This window comes from Hippocampus comes, unplaced genomic scaffold, assembly GCF_001891065.2.
Source record: "Hippocampus comes isolate QL1 unplaced genomic scaffold, H_comes_QL1_v1.1 scaffold22, whole genome shotgun sequence".
In the NCBI taxonomy this organism is placed as follows: domain Eukaryota; kingdom Metazoa; phylum Chordata; class Actinopteri; order Syngnathiformes; family Syngnathidae; genus Hippocampus; species Hippocampus comes.
Window position 1 is genome coordinate 4710210 of NW_017806175.1, and position 14618 is coordinate 4724827.

A 14618-nucleotide genomic window follows, 5' to 3' on the forward strand; every position below is an offset into this window, starting at 1 on the left:
TGTGTGTGTGTGTGTGTGTGTGTGTGTGTGTGTGTGTGTGTGTGCATGCCATCCACCTTGCTCCATCCGCAGTGATCCTCCACACTGTCGACGGACAAGGCGATCATCTTGACGCCGCGCTTGGCGAACTTGTCGCTGAGGCTGGCGGCGCAAGCCAGCTCGGTGGTGCACACGGGGGTGAAGTCCTTCGGGTGGGAGAACAGGATGCCCCATCTGCTCGTTGAAAAGAGAAACAAAGGAAAAAAAATGTTTTTCATTACCCCTTAAAATTAACGGTGAACAGATTATTTGCTTTTATTTTTTTTAATGCACTGAAAGTGCGCATATACACGGTGCGAAGACCATCCATACTTCCACTAACAACCGAGGTTAAACTTAACTCCTCCGTGACATACAAAGATGTTAAATTCTCTGTCGAGATTTAGTACGTCAGCATATTTCTTTGAAAGCTAGAATGGGACACTTGTTCATAGAGATTACTTCAAAATAAATAAATCAACACTACTTATTTCCTGGCTCAAGGCAACAATTGAAACAACTATCCTTTTCAAGCCTTGGGTCATGACATGCTCATGTGACTTCACACGACAGACACGCTCTCGATTTGAAGGTCTCGGTGCTAGAAAGCTGTCATATAAGTTGCGTTTGCATGCGTGTAAATGAAGTTAGGCAGGCAGAAAGAGTCTGGGAACCTCAAGTGTGTGCCAACAAGCCCAGCCGGGCGCACCAGTTCCGACACGAGATACACAATACAAGCCTTGTGCCCATTACTGGTCCAAGGTGAGCAAGTTGAACTGTTGTCAAAATGAAAGCGAAAATAGAAGACTTGAAATGTATAGTGTTTGTACCACACCGCAAAGCCATTTAAAGCCTACACTTGTACGCCACTAGGTATTATTTACACCATGATGTAAACGCTGTTAAGTACAATAATAAGAGACACATTGACAAAAAACGATATTAATACACGGAAAAGACGATCGTTAAAATATTGAACTTATGCAAAAGCACTTTCATGACAATGAAGTACAAGTCTGGGTTGTAGAAAACTACTCAAGAGTGACATTTTTTTAACTTTGAAAAAAAAAAGCAAGGGGGAAAAAAACTACCCTAAATACCCACATAATTACTAAATGCAATTCAATACCTTACGTTAATTTCCACCTCTTCATTTGTCTATGATGTAGCTACTCTTTATTTTTATGTATTAAGAGTATTGCTACTTATTGCTACATGCGCACATGAAAAGGATTGTTGAATAAGGTTATTGAGTAACATTTTAACCGCTTGCGTAAAAAATGTTTCGCGTTGCGTTCACCCATTATAGCCGAATGGTCCCACTTACGATTTGTCCAGGAAATCGTGAAACTTAATCCGGCCGATGGTGGTGTCGGCCTCGAAATTGGGAAACTCGTCACCGAGTAGAATTCCAGGCATCCTGTTCTCTTTGAAGGTCCTCGCGTGGTAGGCTCAAGACGCTCTGGTGGACTGTGATCAACTCCGCGCGCGAAAGAAACCCGGAACTAAGCGTGATTTGTGAGACTAACGTCGACCAATGAGAGGTGAGGACGGACGCGAGCCCTTCCTATTTCGTAACATAACTTTATTGAAAAATAAATGAACATGACAGCTACAGTATCATTGATACTTTTCCCTTTTGGGTTTAAACGGCAGAAATGAAGCAAAGGAATAATAAAGGAAAGACTGGAAGGCCGAAATGAGGAAAACAAGGATGGTGTGAAAGCAACAATGGAAGTAAGAAAACATCGATGTATGAAAGTAAGGTAGTGCATGAAGTGGATGGTAAAAGGGATGATATGAAAGGAAGTAAATCGTGAAAGAGAAGGGAAAGATTAAGAAGGAAGCAAACATTTGACATGCTGTCTTGTCTTTCGTTGACTGAACAGAAAAAAACACAACCTCCCAGCAGGCTTTGCGATAGAACAACAAATATGGCTCGTTGACTGAACAGAAAAACACAACTTCCCAGCAGGCTTTGCGATAGAACAACAAATATGGCGTCCTAGGGTTTCACTACGTGATATGAATACCGAACCTTTGCGGGCGACGAAATAAACCGGAGACAACCTCCACGACACTGCGGAAACGTTTTTACTGCGGTGCCAGGTCGCCGCAACGACACTAGCCGACACAATGTCTTCACCTAAGGCGAAAACCCCTGGCCGCGCCGGCAGCGGTTGCGGGGGGAGCCCGGTGTTTGGCGGCACCAACAACGGCCGCTACGAGTTCATGTCGCTCACCAAGCCGCTGAGCCGGTCCTCGACGCCGCCTCATCTCCTCCAGCGGCAGAGCTCCGACACGGCCACCGCGCGACTCCGCGCCTCGGAGAGCCCCACTCGTCGCCGCGGCTCCAGCTCGTCCACCGGTTCGGGGCCACCGGAGGAAGACGGCATTCGGCTCAACCCGTCGCTCTTCCGCGTGGCCCTCAGCTCGCTGCTCGCCATCGACCTGTGGCTGTCCAAGAGTATTGGGGTGTGCGCCCGGGAGGACTCGTCGTGGGGGAGTGCGCGGCCCCTCATGAAGCTCATCGAGGTGACGGGCCACGGCATCCCCTGGCTGGCTGGAACCGCCTACTGCCTCTACAAGAGTGACACTGCTGCCGGCCAGGAGGTCATGCTCAACCTCCTCATGGGTAATACCGTACCTCTTCCAAAGTAAAGTGATTAAAAACAATTTGGGAACTAAACATTTATTGGTATTAAAATTAAGGACGTCTTTGGCAACCATTTCCACACAATTCCACATTTTTCATGGAAATAAATCCCACTGAAATGAACGCATCCTTCCACATTTCACAACTGCTTTAAAACCATTTTGTATTTCAAATATTTGGGGCATTTACTCAAATTCCACAGACAAATATAAATCCTACTTCCACATTTCGCAATCGATTCTCTATGATCATTCTCCAGGTCTTCTGCTGGATCTCGTCCTCGTTGCCGTGGTGAAGGCGACAGTGCGTCGGCGACGTCCGGCCCACAACCGCATGGACATGTTCGCCACCTTCTCGGTGGACCGCTACTCCTTCCCGTCGGGTCACGCCACCCGTGCCGCCATGTGCGCCCGCTTCTTGCTGGCTCACTTGGTGCTGGCCGCTCCGTTGCGGGTCCTGGTGTTGCTGTGGGCGGCCACGGTGGGGCTGAGCCGCGTCATGTTGGGCCGCCACAATGTCACAGACGTGGCTTTTGGCTTCTGGATGGGCTACTGCCAGTATAACCTGCTGGAGGCACTCTGGCTCTCTCCTCAGAGCCTGCAGGCGCTGCTGGGACACACTGCGTAACAATCAGACTCACTATTGTTGTTATTGTGGAAATGCTGAAGAGCAGTGACACACTTTTTCGACACTCGTTCCACATTTCTCAAATGATTCAAAGCATTCCAATTTCAAAATATTCACAAAATTCAGGAGATCCTGAATAGCTTTTTTCCAGAGTCACATTCCAAATTTGCACCGTTTTATTAATCGCAAATTATTATATTTATTAGATATCAGTCTCGCCTCTTCAGCATTCACACACAGTTTCTACAGGAATCGCATTCTCTTGTTTTTATTGTAGCTGCTCTACTGTGGATCCTGTGAAATATTTATTGTCCCACACGAGGGTGTTGTTGGTGCATTCCGTTACTTTAAGTCTGGTCCATTTTTTTTTTTTTAATTGTGCCTCTATGGTTACTTAATGCTATGGTTCTGTTGTAATTCACAAATGACTAAGGTTCTTGTTTTGCTGTGCAGCACATACTGTAAATACACTCAGAATACATTCAGACTGTTAAGTCATGAGGTGCAAGGGGCATGAACAAATTTCTTTTGGGTGTGTTTTTGTTTTTACCTTTGACTCAGGCTGTGGGTCGTTTTCTAGTGGGTGTGGTTTCATGCTTCAACGTGGATGAGTATAATCCCGGAAAGCATTAAAAGTGTGACTGCTAGATAAATAATGGAGTATGTCTTTTTTTTTTTTTTACCTTTGACTCAGGCTGTGGGTCGTTTTCTAGTGGGTGTGGTTTCATGCTTCAACGTGGATGAGTATAATCCCGGAAAACATTAAAAGTGTGACTGCTAGATAAGTAATGGAGTATGTCTTTTTTTTTTAACCTTTGATTTCTGCTACATCTGCCATTCTGTACAGTATTTGGTGTCATCCATAATTTAGAAACAACAGGGTTCTTGTTTTGACATGCAGCTCATCCGTTTTGCTGTTATGACTGTAAATAATCTTGAATGCGAAACAGTTTTCAGTGATGAGTCGTATCAAGTCATTTTCCGTTTGGCCTTTTTTTTCTATTAAGTGTTCTTATGGCAAAAAGGAGAATTAAATTTCATGACCAGTAACCAATTGCCAATGAGTTTTTATTTTTATTTGATTTTTTTCATAAACTTTTGGGCCGGTCTATATCTACCATTATGTGTTGGGTTCTGTTAAAAATCAAGAGCAGGAGATAAGGGCAGGGATGAGATGCTAAAAAGTAAGATGAATCAATGGAGATGACCGAATCGGGGAGGAGAATTAAACCGATTGTTCTGTATGACATATAAAACAGATTGGACAGGGGCTCTTGAGTGCCGGACGATTAATTCCTTCAGTATTGTTCTATTCATTGCTTGTCAAGCTTGAAACGACATATTTTTGTACCCTCCAGTTGTACAACTTCTCTTTGGTGTCCTTTTGACCTGATGAGCTTCTCTCCAGTGAGCCATCGTGTCCATTGAGCTCATCGTAACAGTTGAATTGTCTTGTTGCCAAAAAAAAAAAAGTGGAGCAAAAGTCTGGACCGAATTACGCAACAAATTGAGCAAATATTCAAACCCATTCACCTCCAGCCCATCGGTCAAACCGTGGACCTTTGACTTCTACGGCCATCGATGGCGATGAATGAGGTCTCAAAAGTCACTGTACTCTTCTTTTTAAAAAATATTTTGTTGCAGTTGTTATCCAGACAGACCTGACGCCATCAGTATTTGGCATCTTGGGCGTTGCAGTTTTTTTAAGCATATTTTTCTCCGGCCCAAGGCTTGCTTGTTGACATTGAAGCAGTGTTGCAAAATTGGTAGGCAGCAAACAGTTTTTTTGAAGCTTGAAAGGGACGATTATGAAACCTGAATCAAACACTGAATTGATTTTTTTTTTGTTGTTGTTAATGTTGAGTTGCAGTGCAGCCCCAAGACTGTTGCGATCCGGAATAATCCGGATAAGGGTGGATCCCACAAACATAGACAGGGACAAACGGTCTTTACAAAAAGTTTTGTGACAGAAAGTTTAAGACCGACAAAATACAAATTTAGTCGCTGGTACTCAGAGCCATGATAAATTCTCGCCATCCCACTTGCTTACTGTGTCGGCAATGAATCTAGTATAAATGTTTATTATATTCACTACGCAGTGTGTAGACAAAGTGTGTTTCGAATTTACTATGCTGCAATTTACAGATGATCCGATTAATCGACTAATTGCCACTGTTATCGGTGACTAGTCGATTTGCAAAATCATTGATTGTGGTGGGCCTAAGACTGAATTATTTTTGCATCGCCCACTCAAACTGGGTTAGTCCTCTTCAGTACGCTTTGTTATTCATGTGGCATTCATAAAACTTGCCAGGGAATCCGGAAAATTAAACCTGTGTGTCTGTGTCTGTGTGTGTGTGTGTGTGTGTGCAGGTGTGTGTGTGTGTGTGTGTGTGTGTGTGTGTGTGTGTGTGTGTGTGTGTGTGTGTGAGAGTGTGCACGATCCTCGCAGTTATTTATTTATTTTCTTTTAGCCCCCCCCCCTGTACTGAATGTGTAATCTGCTACAGGAGATGATAACCGAACCTTAAAAGTCAATGACAACCAGAGACTGTTTGTGATTGGGTCAAGTGTGTGTGTGTGTGTGTGTGTGTGTGTGTGTGTGTGTGTGTGTGTGTGTGTGTGTGTGTGTGTGTGTGTGCCTGTTTGTGTTTAATATAAAAACAAAACTTTCGGACCCTTCTGGGCGATCACATCAGTGTAACGTCTCCATTTGGCTTCAGCTGTTGTTTGGACTTCCATTCTGTCCAGGTAGGGCTCCCCTCCCCGAACGCCCCACACTCACATATAGCCACGGTTAAAATAATAATTTGCGTGCTTTATGTACCAATTGTATTTTGAGCAAGATGATCCAATCCAAGAGAAAAAATGCGGTTGTAGTTTGCATACTGAGAGCTGTTTCTCTTGGATATTATTTTGTGCCCGTGCACCGCTAAAATAAAGGCACTCACATGAAAGAGGTGTTCTTTTGGGATGGAACATAATTTAAAAGTTATACTATAATCACCTGCTCAAATGCGGTATTTTCTGGTCGACGCACTTTTCTTGTGTACACATTAACAATGTGTCGAAACGTGTGTTGAATGAAACCACAGTGTGCTGCATTTCAAGGCTTTGAATATCAAAACAAATGTATATCACAGATGTTCACCGATGGATTTTTTTTCGATTTTCTATTCTTGTCATGCTTGCAAACTCTTATTTTTGGTTTCAAATATGCATTCAAGACAATACAATACAGTACATCTTTATTTAGGGAGCGCTTTTGCAACAGCTGCAGCTGTGATAAAGCGCTTTACAAAACAGTTAACATCAAAGAACAAAATAATATAACACAACACATACCATAAAACACGGACAGTCATGCAAGCTGAATCACTTTTCCAATATGTGTCTAATGACTGTTTTAAAGCGTTTAATAATTGTGATGCACTTTCCTGCGGATTTTCATCTATCATGAGTGATCAAGGATCGGTTAGGTGTACTGTCGATTCACATGGGTTCAGTTAAAGATATTTGAACACAACTGGTGGACTAACATAGTGTACGTACAAAGGACAACATAACATCTCACAGGCATGTATTCTTTATCCTCGGTGAAGAAGATGTCTGTATTATACTGCCCCCAGGTGGCCATCACGGGCACGCCATAAGGAGTGGCGCAATGTCTATTGAATTGAAGCAAAATATGTGGCAAAAGTTCTTTCATCTTTATATTCTATTAATTTATGTCATCGTATGTTTTTAGAACATTGCACAGTGCTATTTTTCTAATGATTACATTTACATACATACACACACTTATAATTGCTTCACTACAATGCAAGAATCTTATCTATTATTATTATTATTATTATTCTTTTTTTTTTAGTCATAGCTCCAACATGGTGCGCACAGTGGCAGTGATCGGCGCAGGCCCGTCGGGTCTGAGCGCAGTCAAGTCTTGTTTGGATGAAGACTTGCATCCAACCTGTTTTGAGAGCAGCGACGACCTTGGAGGACTATGGAAGTTCAAGGTGAGGACATTTCAAAACAAAACAAAACATAGAAATCAATTGTAATTGTATTAACTTCTGAGTGAGTTTTTAATAAAAAACATTTTCCCTCAAAACAAGAAGATTTTTGCTCTTGGAGTGTTGCAACTCTTTTTGAAAATCATGTTTATGTAGGTTGTATAAGGAACAGATATATGGAGCAACACAGTCAGAGTGACAAAATAAAACCATACTTAAAGGCATAAATGCTTTGTCCTCTCCCAAAAAAACAACAAAACCGAATCCAAAGTTCCTATTACTGCAGCTGATTGAGAGCTTAAAGTCACAACTTGCTCAATTCTCAACCGTTTTTCACAAGGTTAACTATTTTGCTCACGTTGCGGCAGGGACGTAAAGAGGGAGGGGCCAACAGGGCAGTGGTAGACTTTTAGACGAGGTTCATGTTTATATCTATATGTATGGTATAGTAATACAATAAATGTCTTATTTATTGATAGAAAAAGCAAAAGGGAGGCTTTTTTTTTACACCGATGTGGTTCACCCCCTACAGGAGGTGTCTGAGCCCAACCGCGCCAGCATCTATCGCTCCCTCACCATCAACATTTCCAAGGAGATGATGAGCTTCAGCGACTTCCCCATCCCGGCCGACTTTCCCAATTATATGCACCATTCCAAAATCCTCAACTACTTCCGCATGTACGCCGAACACTTCAAACTGCTGCAGCACATCCGTTTCCAGGTAAAAAAAAAAAAAAATTGCTTGCTTGCTGGCTTTTTCGGTTACTTGGATCAATGGCTTCCTCATACGCACGTCACTCCTCCAGACTTCGGTGAAGAGCGTCAAACCGAGGCAAGTGGGAGGTGGTGACGGAGAAGCTGGACGGGAAGGAGGAGACGCACGTGTTTGACGCCGTCATCTGTTGCACGGGCCACTACACTTACCCCAACCTGCCTCTGCGGGACTTCCCGGGTCATGACATTACTTCCACCATGCTGCGGGACTGGGGGTGACCTTTTGTGTGTGTGTGTGTGTGTGTGTGTGTGTGTGTGTGTGTGTGTGTGTGTGATATAATGGGCATCAACTATATGCAAATTTTTGCTATTTGCAGGCCAACTTGCGACCTCTTACCCACAAATAGGTCAATTGCTTTGGGGAAAAAAATTAATTGATGACAATGAATTCATGTTATTATTTTCATGTTATTATTTTAAATTGTATTTAATGAAAATTTTTTGAAAAGTTTATGAAAAAAAAATCTAAAAGAGACTCTTGTCAGAATATTAGGAGAATTATTTTTTTTTACCAGAATAAAGAAAATATTAGAAGGTGAACTGCCAAAAAACTTCGAGAATAAAATAAAACTTTTATTCTTTTAATTTTATTCTTAAAAAATAAAATTTTATTCTTAAAAAACAAAAAAAAAAGTGTTTTGATCTTCCAATTTAATTTGTATAAACATTCAGACTTTTGTATGTTAAAAATAAATGTTGCATGCAGGACTGGACACTTTCCAAGGCCGCTACTTCCATAGCTGGGACTACAAGGGCCCCGAAGAAATGCATCGAAAGCGTTTGGTGATCGTGGGCATCAGCAACTCGGGCAGCGACATCGCCGTGGAGAGCAGGAAATTTGCCGAGCAGGTTGGAGGGGGTTCTCCTCTTCTCCGTTCTCTTCGCCCACTGTCGCGCTAACCGGTCCCATGTTTTTCCTCCCGCTCAGGTGTACATGAGCACCCGGCGCGGGGCCTGGGTGATCCGCCAGGTGTCGGACGATGGCATTCCGGTGGACATGAAATACAACACGCGCTTCGTGCACATTCTGTTCCAACTCTTCCCCATGAGGTTCTTCAACTGGTTCAGCGAGAAGAAGCTCAACGCCATGTATGACCACACCATGTATGCCCTCAAGCCCAAACACAGGTACCAAATCAAATTGAAGGCTTTTTGAAATGTGGACTCGTCAGACCACAGCACACTTTTTACACTTTACCCATCTCAGATGAGTACAAGAATTTTCTATGGAATCCAAATGTATACATGATGTTGTCCCGTGCACGCTTTCCAGGCTTTTCAGTCAGATCCCGGTGATCAACGACGACCTACCTTTCAAGATCCTGTCGGGCGCGGTGATCATCAAGCCCAATGTGACAGAGATCAGCAGCTCGTCTGTGTTTTTTGAGGATGGCAGCGTCGCAGACAAGGTTGGAATTTTTCAGGCCAATCTCCTCAAGACCAGTCGTGGGCAACATTTTAGCCTTTCTAAAATGGTGAAATGGATCAAAATAGTTAGCAGCGCTTCTCTATCTGTCACCAGCAACACCCCCACCCCTCCGACTTCCCGTACTTGCCCGCCAACACTCTGTACAAGTCGGGCCACCGTGTGGGTCTGTACAAGCACGTGTTCCCTCCCACCTTGGAGCATCCCACCCTGGCCGTGGTGGGCTTCATCCACGCCCTCGGAGCCATCATGCCGCAGGCCGAGATGCAGGCGCGTTGGGCCGTGCAGGTCTTAAAAGGTCGGGCCTGTTTGACTCTTTTTTTTTTTTAATTCCTTCACAATCTGGACACTATTAGAGGAAAATGTAATCTCAATATTTTTATTGTACTATTTTTACATTTACATCGTTGTTATTAAATGAAGACTTTTTCCATACCTCTTAATAAATGAAGATTTGTTTTCTCCTCGTAATACGTCGACTTTTTCTCATAACGTTGCAACTTAATTTTTTTATGTTTTCCATCATATTTAACTTGATTTAAAAAGACATTTATTATTCTCACAAAATTTATATTTTTTTACTCCTAATATTAACATTTTTTGTTATAATATTGCAAATTTATAAAACAAAAAAATACATGAATTTCAAAATTATGAGATTTATTTGTTTGATTTTTAAAAAATCTGATTATGAATTCAATTTGGGTTGAAATAAAAATCTCAATCATACAACTTTGTTCTTGTAAAATTAGGGGAAAAGAACTCTTGTAATATTACAACTTATTGCACTGCATCATAAAGTATGTCTTTGCAATGAGATTTTGCTGAGCGTACCTGAACGTTTTTGGCCATAAGAGACTTTTTCTTTTCATGTTCAGGACATAAGAAACTGCCCTCAAGCCAGGCCATGGTGAAGGCTGTGGAGAAGGACACCAAAAGCATGGAGCAAAGGTAAAAGCTGCTCACCCATTTTGCTCGTACTGTGTAGCAAATCAATGCCCCCTCCCCCCGGCTCCCCCTGACCCCATCCCACCTTTGCTCCAGCTACATCGTCTCCAAGCTGAGCCCCCTGCAAGTGGATTTTGTGTCCTACATGGACGACCTGGCGGGCGAGATTGGAGCCAGGCCCAGCCTGCTGTGGCTTCTCCTCACCGACTACATGCTGTTCAAGGAGGTCCTGTGGGGGCCCGTCACCGCCTACCAGTACCGTCTGACGGGGCCCGGCAAGTGGGACGGCGCCCGGCAGGCCATCCTCACCCAGTTCCAGCGCATGTTCCAACCCCTGAAGACCAGGAAGGTCAGTGGCGAGGTTGGCGCATTCAGTAAGAGTCCAAAAAAAATGTTACATTTAATTCATTTCATCATTTCAAAATGTGTACTTTGTAGTCATTGATCAATACAAATTCTCTGAATGAATTACAGTGCAATTAAAAAAAAAATCTACATTCCAAATAATTATTGAAAGTTGCAAAAAAAAAAATTACGTTCATTTGAATTGAAAAGAATCTTTTAAAAAAATGATCAAATTTAAGTTTGAAACAAAAATGTTACAAATCACTGCTTTAAAATACATTTAAATCACATAAAATTAAAAATACAAAAGATACCTTTACTGTATGACACTGTAAATTAAAATTCACATAAAATTAAAACATAATTTGAAAAAAAAAATGATTACATTTGAAATTAAATCCCTTTTCAAAAAAAATGTATTATTTGAGATGGCATTAACATGAAAATGTAATTTTAAATCAAACAAAAACTTCAGTTCATTTCACTCAAATGAACCAAATTCAAACATTCAATTCCAAATGACACAAAATATGCTCACTAACGCGAGAGAAAAGAATTTGGATAGATCCTTTCTTGCCTAAAACGAGAGTCTGCTTACCTGACGGTAACTCCCTTTGGATGCTCATCTTCGCACCTTCTTCTTCTTTGTCTTCTTCACATTTTTTCTTCCCATGGCCCCCCCAAAAAATCAAAACATCCACGCTGAACACGTTTGGATGTTGGCTGAAACGAGGACTTTTGACGCAGACACCTCCACGTGTTCTTCTTGTTGTTTATCGCCTGCAGGTGGAGGAAGTGAACATGGCAAGCTCAGGCGGCCTATTCAAGTTGAGCCTGACGCTGGTGGCGGGAGGGGCAGCGGTCTACTACATGCACATTCGAGAGCCCACCCTCTTGCCCAACCTCGTCTCCAAACTTTTCCCCCAAAAAATGTGAACCACTTTCAGTCTCAGTTTTTGTTTGTTGCTTGGGGTCTCTCCCTTCAGTCTCCTCTTGAAGAGGTGAATGTTCCATTTGGTTAAGATCCAGTGGTTGACAAGGTCACACTAAGGCCTTCTACGTTCATTCCAGAAGCAGCGACGCAAGCCCAAGACATGACATGACTTCCACCATGCTTCACAAATGATCTTGTGTATTTTGGATCATCCTTCTTTCTTTTTCAGAACATTCCAAATTATTGTATTGGTTATGCCCGATGTTTTTGCAATCGCTCATATCGACTATCTTCTCTCGGCTTCAAAATGGTTTGATATTTTCCCACATGCAGCTCTCGCTCTCATCTTCATATTGGCTTAACAGCAATTCACAAGGAGAAACCCAAAGCTAAAACAACCAAATTTTCTGTTTTAGCAATCAAGCTAAAAGAGGCATGACTTGAGCTACTCCAAACATCCATCAGTCACATGTTCCAGCATTTTTGCTCACCTCAAACTCGGGTGGCTTAAAACAAAAGATGCCCTGTCCTGACTTGTTTAACACGTCTAAGTCTAAAGACCACAAATTAAAAGCTGGAATTCAGAAGTGTTGTTTCATATTCATATTTTGATCTGAAACCCAAATGTCCTCAGTATACAAGAAAAAAGCTCGGATCAACTATCTTCTGTCGGCTTCAAAATGGTTTGATATTCTCTCACATCCAGCTCTCTCTCTCATCTTCATACTGTATTGGCTTAACAGCTAACTCACAAGGAGAAACCCAAAGCTAAAACAACCAAATTTTCTGTTTTAGCAATCAAGCTAAAAGAGGCATGACTTGAGCAACTACAAATATCCATCAGTCACGTGTTCCAGTACTTTTGCTCACTTCAAACGCGGGTGGCTTCAAACAAAAGATGCCCTCTCCTGATTTGTTGAACACGCCTAAATCTAAATACCACAAATTAAAAGCTGGAATTCAGAAGTGTTGTTTCATATTCATATTTTGATCTGAAACCCAAATGTCCTCAGTATACAAGAAAAAACAAATGAACAGAGCTTGCCGCTCCACTACTTTTGGAGGGGACTCGATACTGTGCCTGAACGTTTTCAGAAAAAACACATTTTTCTAGCCAGAGAAACTTGTTTCCTTACCTCTTAGTTTCATGTCGTTCATATTGTAAAACAGAAGGGAGCCCCCCGAGGACATTTGTTGTTTGTATGCTCCTTAATGTGCCAGTATAGCTGCAAACCACACCTCCAAGAAAACCCGCAGCCTAACATTGCATGCTTAGACGGTGTTACATGACTCTTACATGACTGATGATCATCAGAGTTGTTTTTGAAGTCAACTGAAGCAAGTTTAAACCTCGACTTATTACCATTAATTGTCAGTCAGGTGGAAAAACAAGTTTCACATTGTGACAGACAACTCAAGTCAAAGAGAAACAGCAAACTCCTTTTCTGCTCATTCACGTGCTTATTGTTAGCCTTTTTGCTGTTGGTTTTCTGCTATTTATGTTAGCATCTGCTATTAAAAAAAAAAAACCCAAACAAAGAAAATTTGAGGGTTTTTGAATAAGAGCATAAAGCAACGGTCTGAACTGCTTTCTTGTTTTTGACTCGGCTGCTTGGTTTCCACTCCAAAAATTAAGAAAAGTCTGAACTAAGTACAGTCGGAGCTAGCTAGCAAATGTGTCTGTTAGCTGGCTGGATTTGAGGGGGGAAAAGCCACTTAATAGCCACAAAATATGCAACTTTTTTCAATCATGGTTAGTAAGTAGATAGCAAGCTAATTACTTTGCTAGCTGGCAGGCAAACAAATAACTGGTGTTATAAGCGAGTGACTGTGTGTTTGCTAGCTACAGCAGTAAATCATAGTGAGCTAGATAGTTGGATTTTTTTGTTTTTATCTCCAAATTGTGCTAGATTTTCCTTGAAGATACTTTGGATCAAGAAAAAGTCTAAAAAATATTCTACTTTTTCTGTAAAATCAAAAAAATGTAACTATCTTGATTTTTTTTCGCCAACTCACAGCATTTATTGAGAAAATAATGTCAAGTTTTCTTTTGTGTGGGGCACAAATGCTCCTTTGTACCAATCACGCTGTTGGTTAACAGGATTACACGTGAAAAGAACATCAAGATGCTTTTCAATCTCGCCGTAATTTCCATTTCCTGGTCTGTGGTTATTGTGTCACACTTTGTAATTGTGTTGCTATTACAACTGAAATCTACAAAGGATTTTGTTCAACTTATACTTTGCTTCATTGTTGTCTTTCTGAATGAAGCGTTCATCAGACTGCCAACCCCAGGTGGCAATAGAAACGAGGGCGTAGTCTGTAATAATGATAATTTTGTCAAGGCACACACACGCACAGACTCGTACATTTGACTGTCCTAAGAAGCCTCACAATTCACTTCTGCTGTTCTTGAGAACGGGAATGAATCAACCGGAGTTAATTTTGTGATTTTTCTTTTTTTTCTTTTTAGGACTACGTATCTTTTCCAAGGTACTGTTCTTGTTTGCTTTAGTGCACAGTTTTCATGTTTGTGGTGCGTCAACCACACTCACTGTCATGCTTTCTCTTTTGCGCAAATCATTTCCAAATGGAAAGACATTGTTAAACATCTGTGTAGACCATGAGGAATGTTTAGGTTTTGTTTTATGGCAAATGGCCCAAATAAAGGAATAATAAAGGAATGGACAAATATACTGAGGACATCAGAAAGTGGGAAAAACTGTCATGGAACTCAGTCGGGCTTCCGTAGAAAACACACACCGTCTTGAACCCCAGCATGTCATCTTTTGTCTCCAGCATGGTTCAGAAGGTAGCCGTGATTGGCGCCGGGATGTCAGGCCTGACCAGCATCAAATCCTGTTTGGAAGAAGGTCT

General features: G+C 41.8%; 3 protein-coding genes and 1 long non-coding RNA gene across 4 annotated transcripts in view; 3 read left to right on the forward strand and 1 right to left on the reverse strand.

Annotated features, from left to right (window-relative positions):
* The window catches only part of prdx6 (peroxiredoxin 6), a 3299-nt gene extending 1770 nt beyond the window's left edge, over nt 1-1529 (reverse strand). Inside the window, exons 1-2 of the mRNA XM_019897096.1 lie at nt 1346-1529; nt 57-213 (exon numbers count right to left, since the gene is read on the reverse strand). Coding sequence (XP_019752655.1) covers nt 57-213; nt 1346-1437 — 249 coding nt within the window. The 5' untranslated portion in view covers nt 1438-1529. The remainder of the gene's footprint in view (nt 1-56; nt 214-1345) is intronic.
* Nucleotides 1530-1963: 434 nt separating this feature from the next.
* plpp6 (phospholipid phosphatase 6) lies at nt 1964-3665 on the forward strand. The gene is made up of 2 exons (XM_019897097.1): nt 1964-2653; nt 2934-3665. The coding sequence occupies exons 1-2, from the start codon at nt 2155-2157 to the stop codon at nt 3299-3301; spliced, it is 867 nt and encodes a 288-aa protein (XP_019752656.1). The 5' UTR covers nt 1964-2154; the 3' UTR covers nt 3302-3665.
* Nucleotides 3666-5922: 2257 nt separating this feature from the next.
* On the forward strand, nt 5923-12328 carry LOC109531987 (dimethylaniline monooxygenase [N-oxide-forming] 5-like). The gene is given in 12 exon segments (XM_019896532.1): nt 5923-6052; nt 7179-7317; nt 7847-8125; nt 8128-8266; nt 8795-8937; nt 9017-9216; nt 9362-9516; nt 9615-9812; nt 10393-10465; nt 10559-10811; nt 11594-11787; nt 12085-12328. Coding segments are annotated over 10 exon segments (1722 nt in total). The 5' UTR covers nt 5923-6052; nt 7179-7185; the 3' UTR covers nt 11744-11787; nt 12085-12328.
* Nucleotides 12329-12477: 149 nt separating this feature from the next.
* LOC109531992 (uncharacterized) overlaps nt 12478-14618 on the forward strand; it is a 5900-nt gene continuing 3759 nt past the window's right edge. Inside the window, exon 1 of the long non-coding RNA XR_002171287.1 lies at nt 12478-13494. This is a non-coding gene — a long non-coding RNA (uncharacterized LOC109531992). The remainder of the gene's footprint in view (nt 13495-14618) is intronic.

Coding starts and splice junctions, on each gene's coding strand:
- plpp6 (XM_019897097.1), top strand. CDS start 2,155: ATGTCTTCACCTAAGGCGAAAACCCCTGGCCGCGCCGGCAGCGGTTGC. Junction 2,654..2,933: donor CATGCTCAACCTCCTCATGG/GTAATACCGTAC, acceptor ATCATTCTCCAG/GTCTTCTGCTGGATCTCGTC.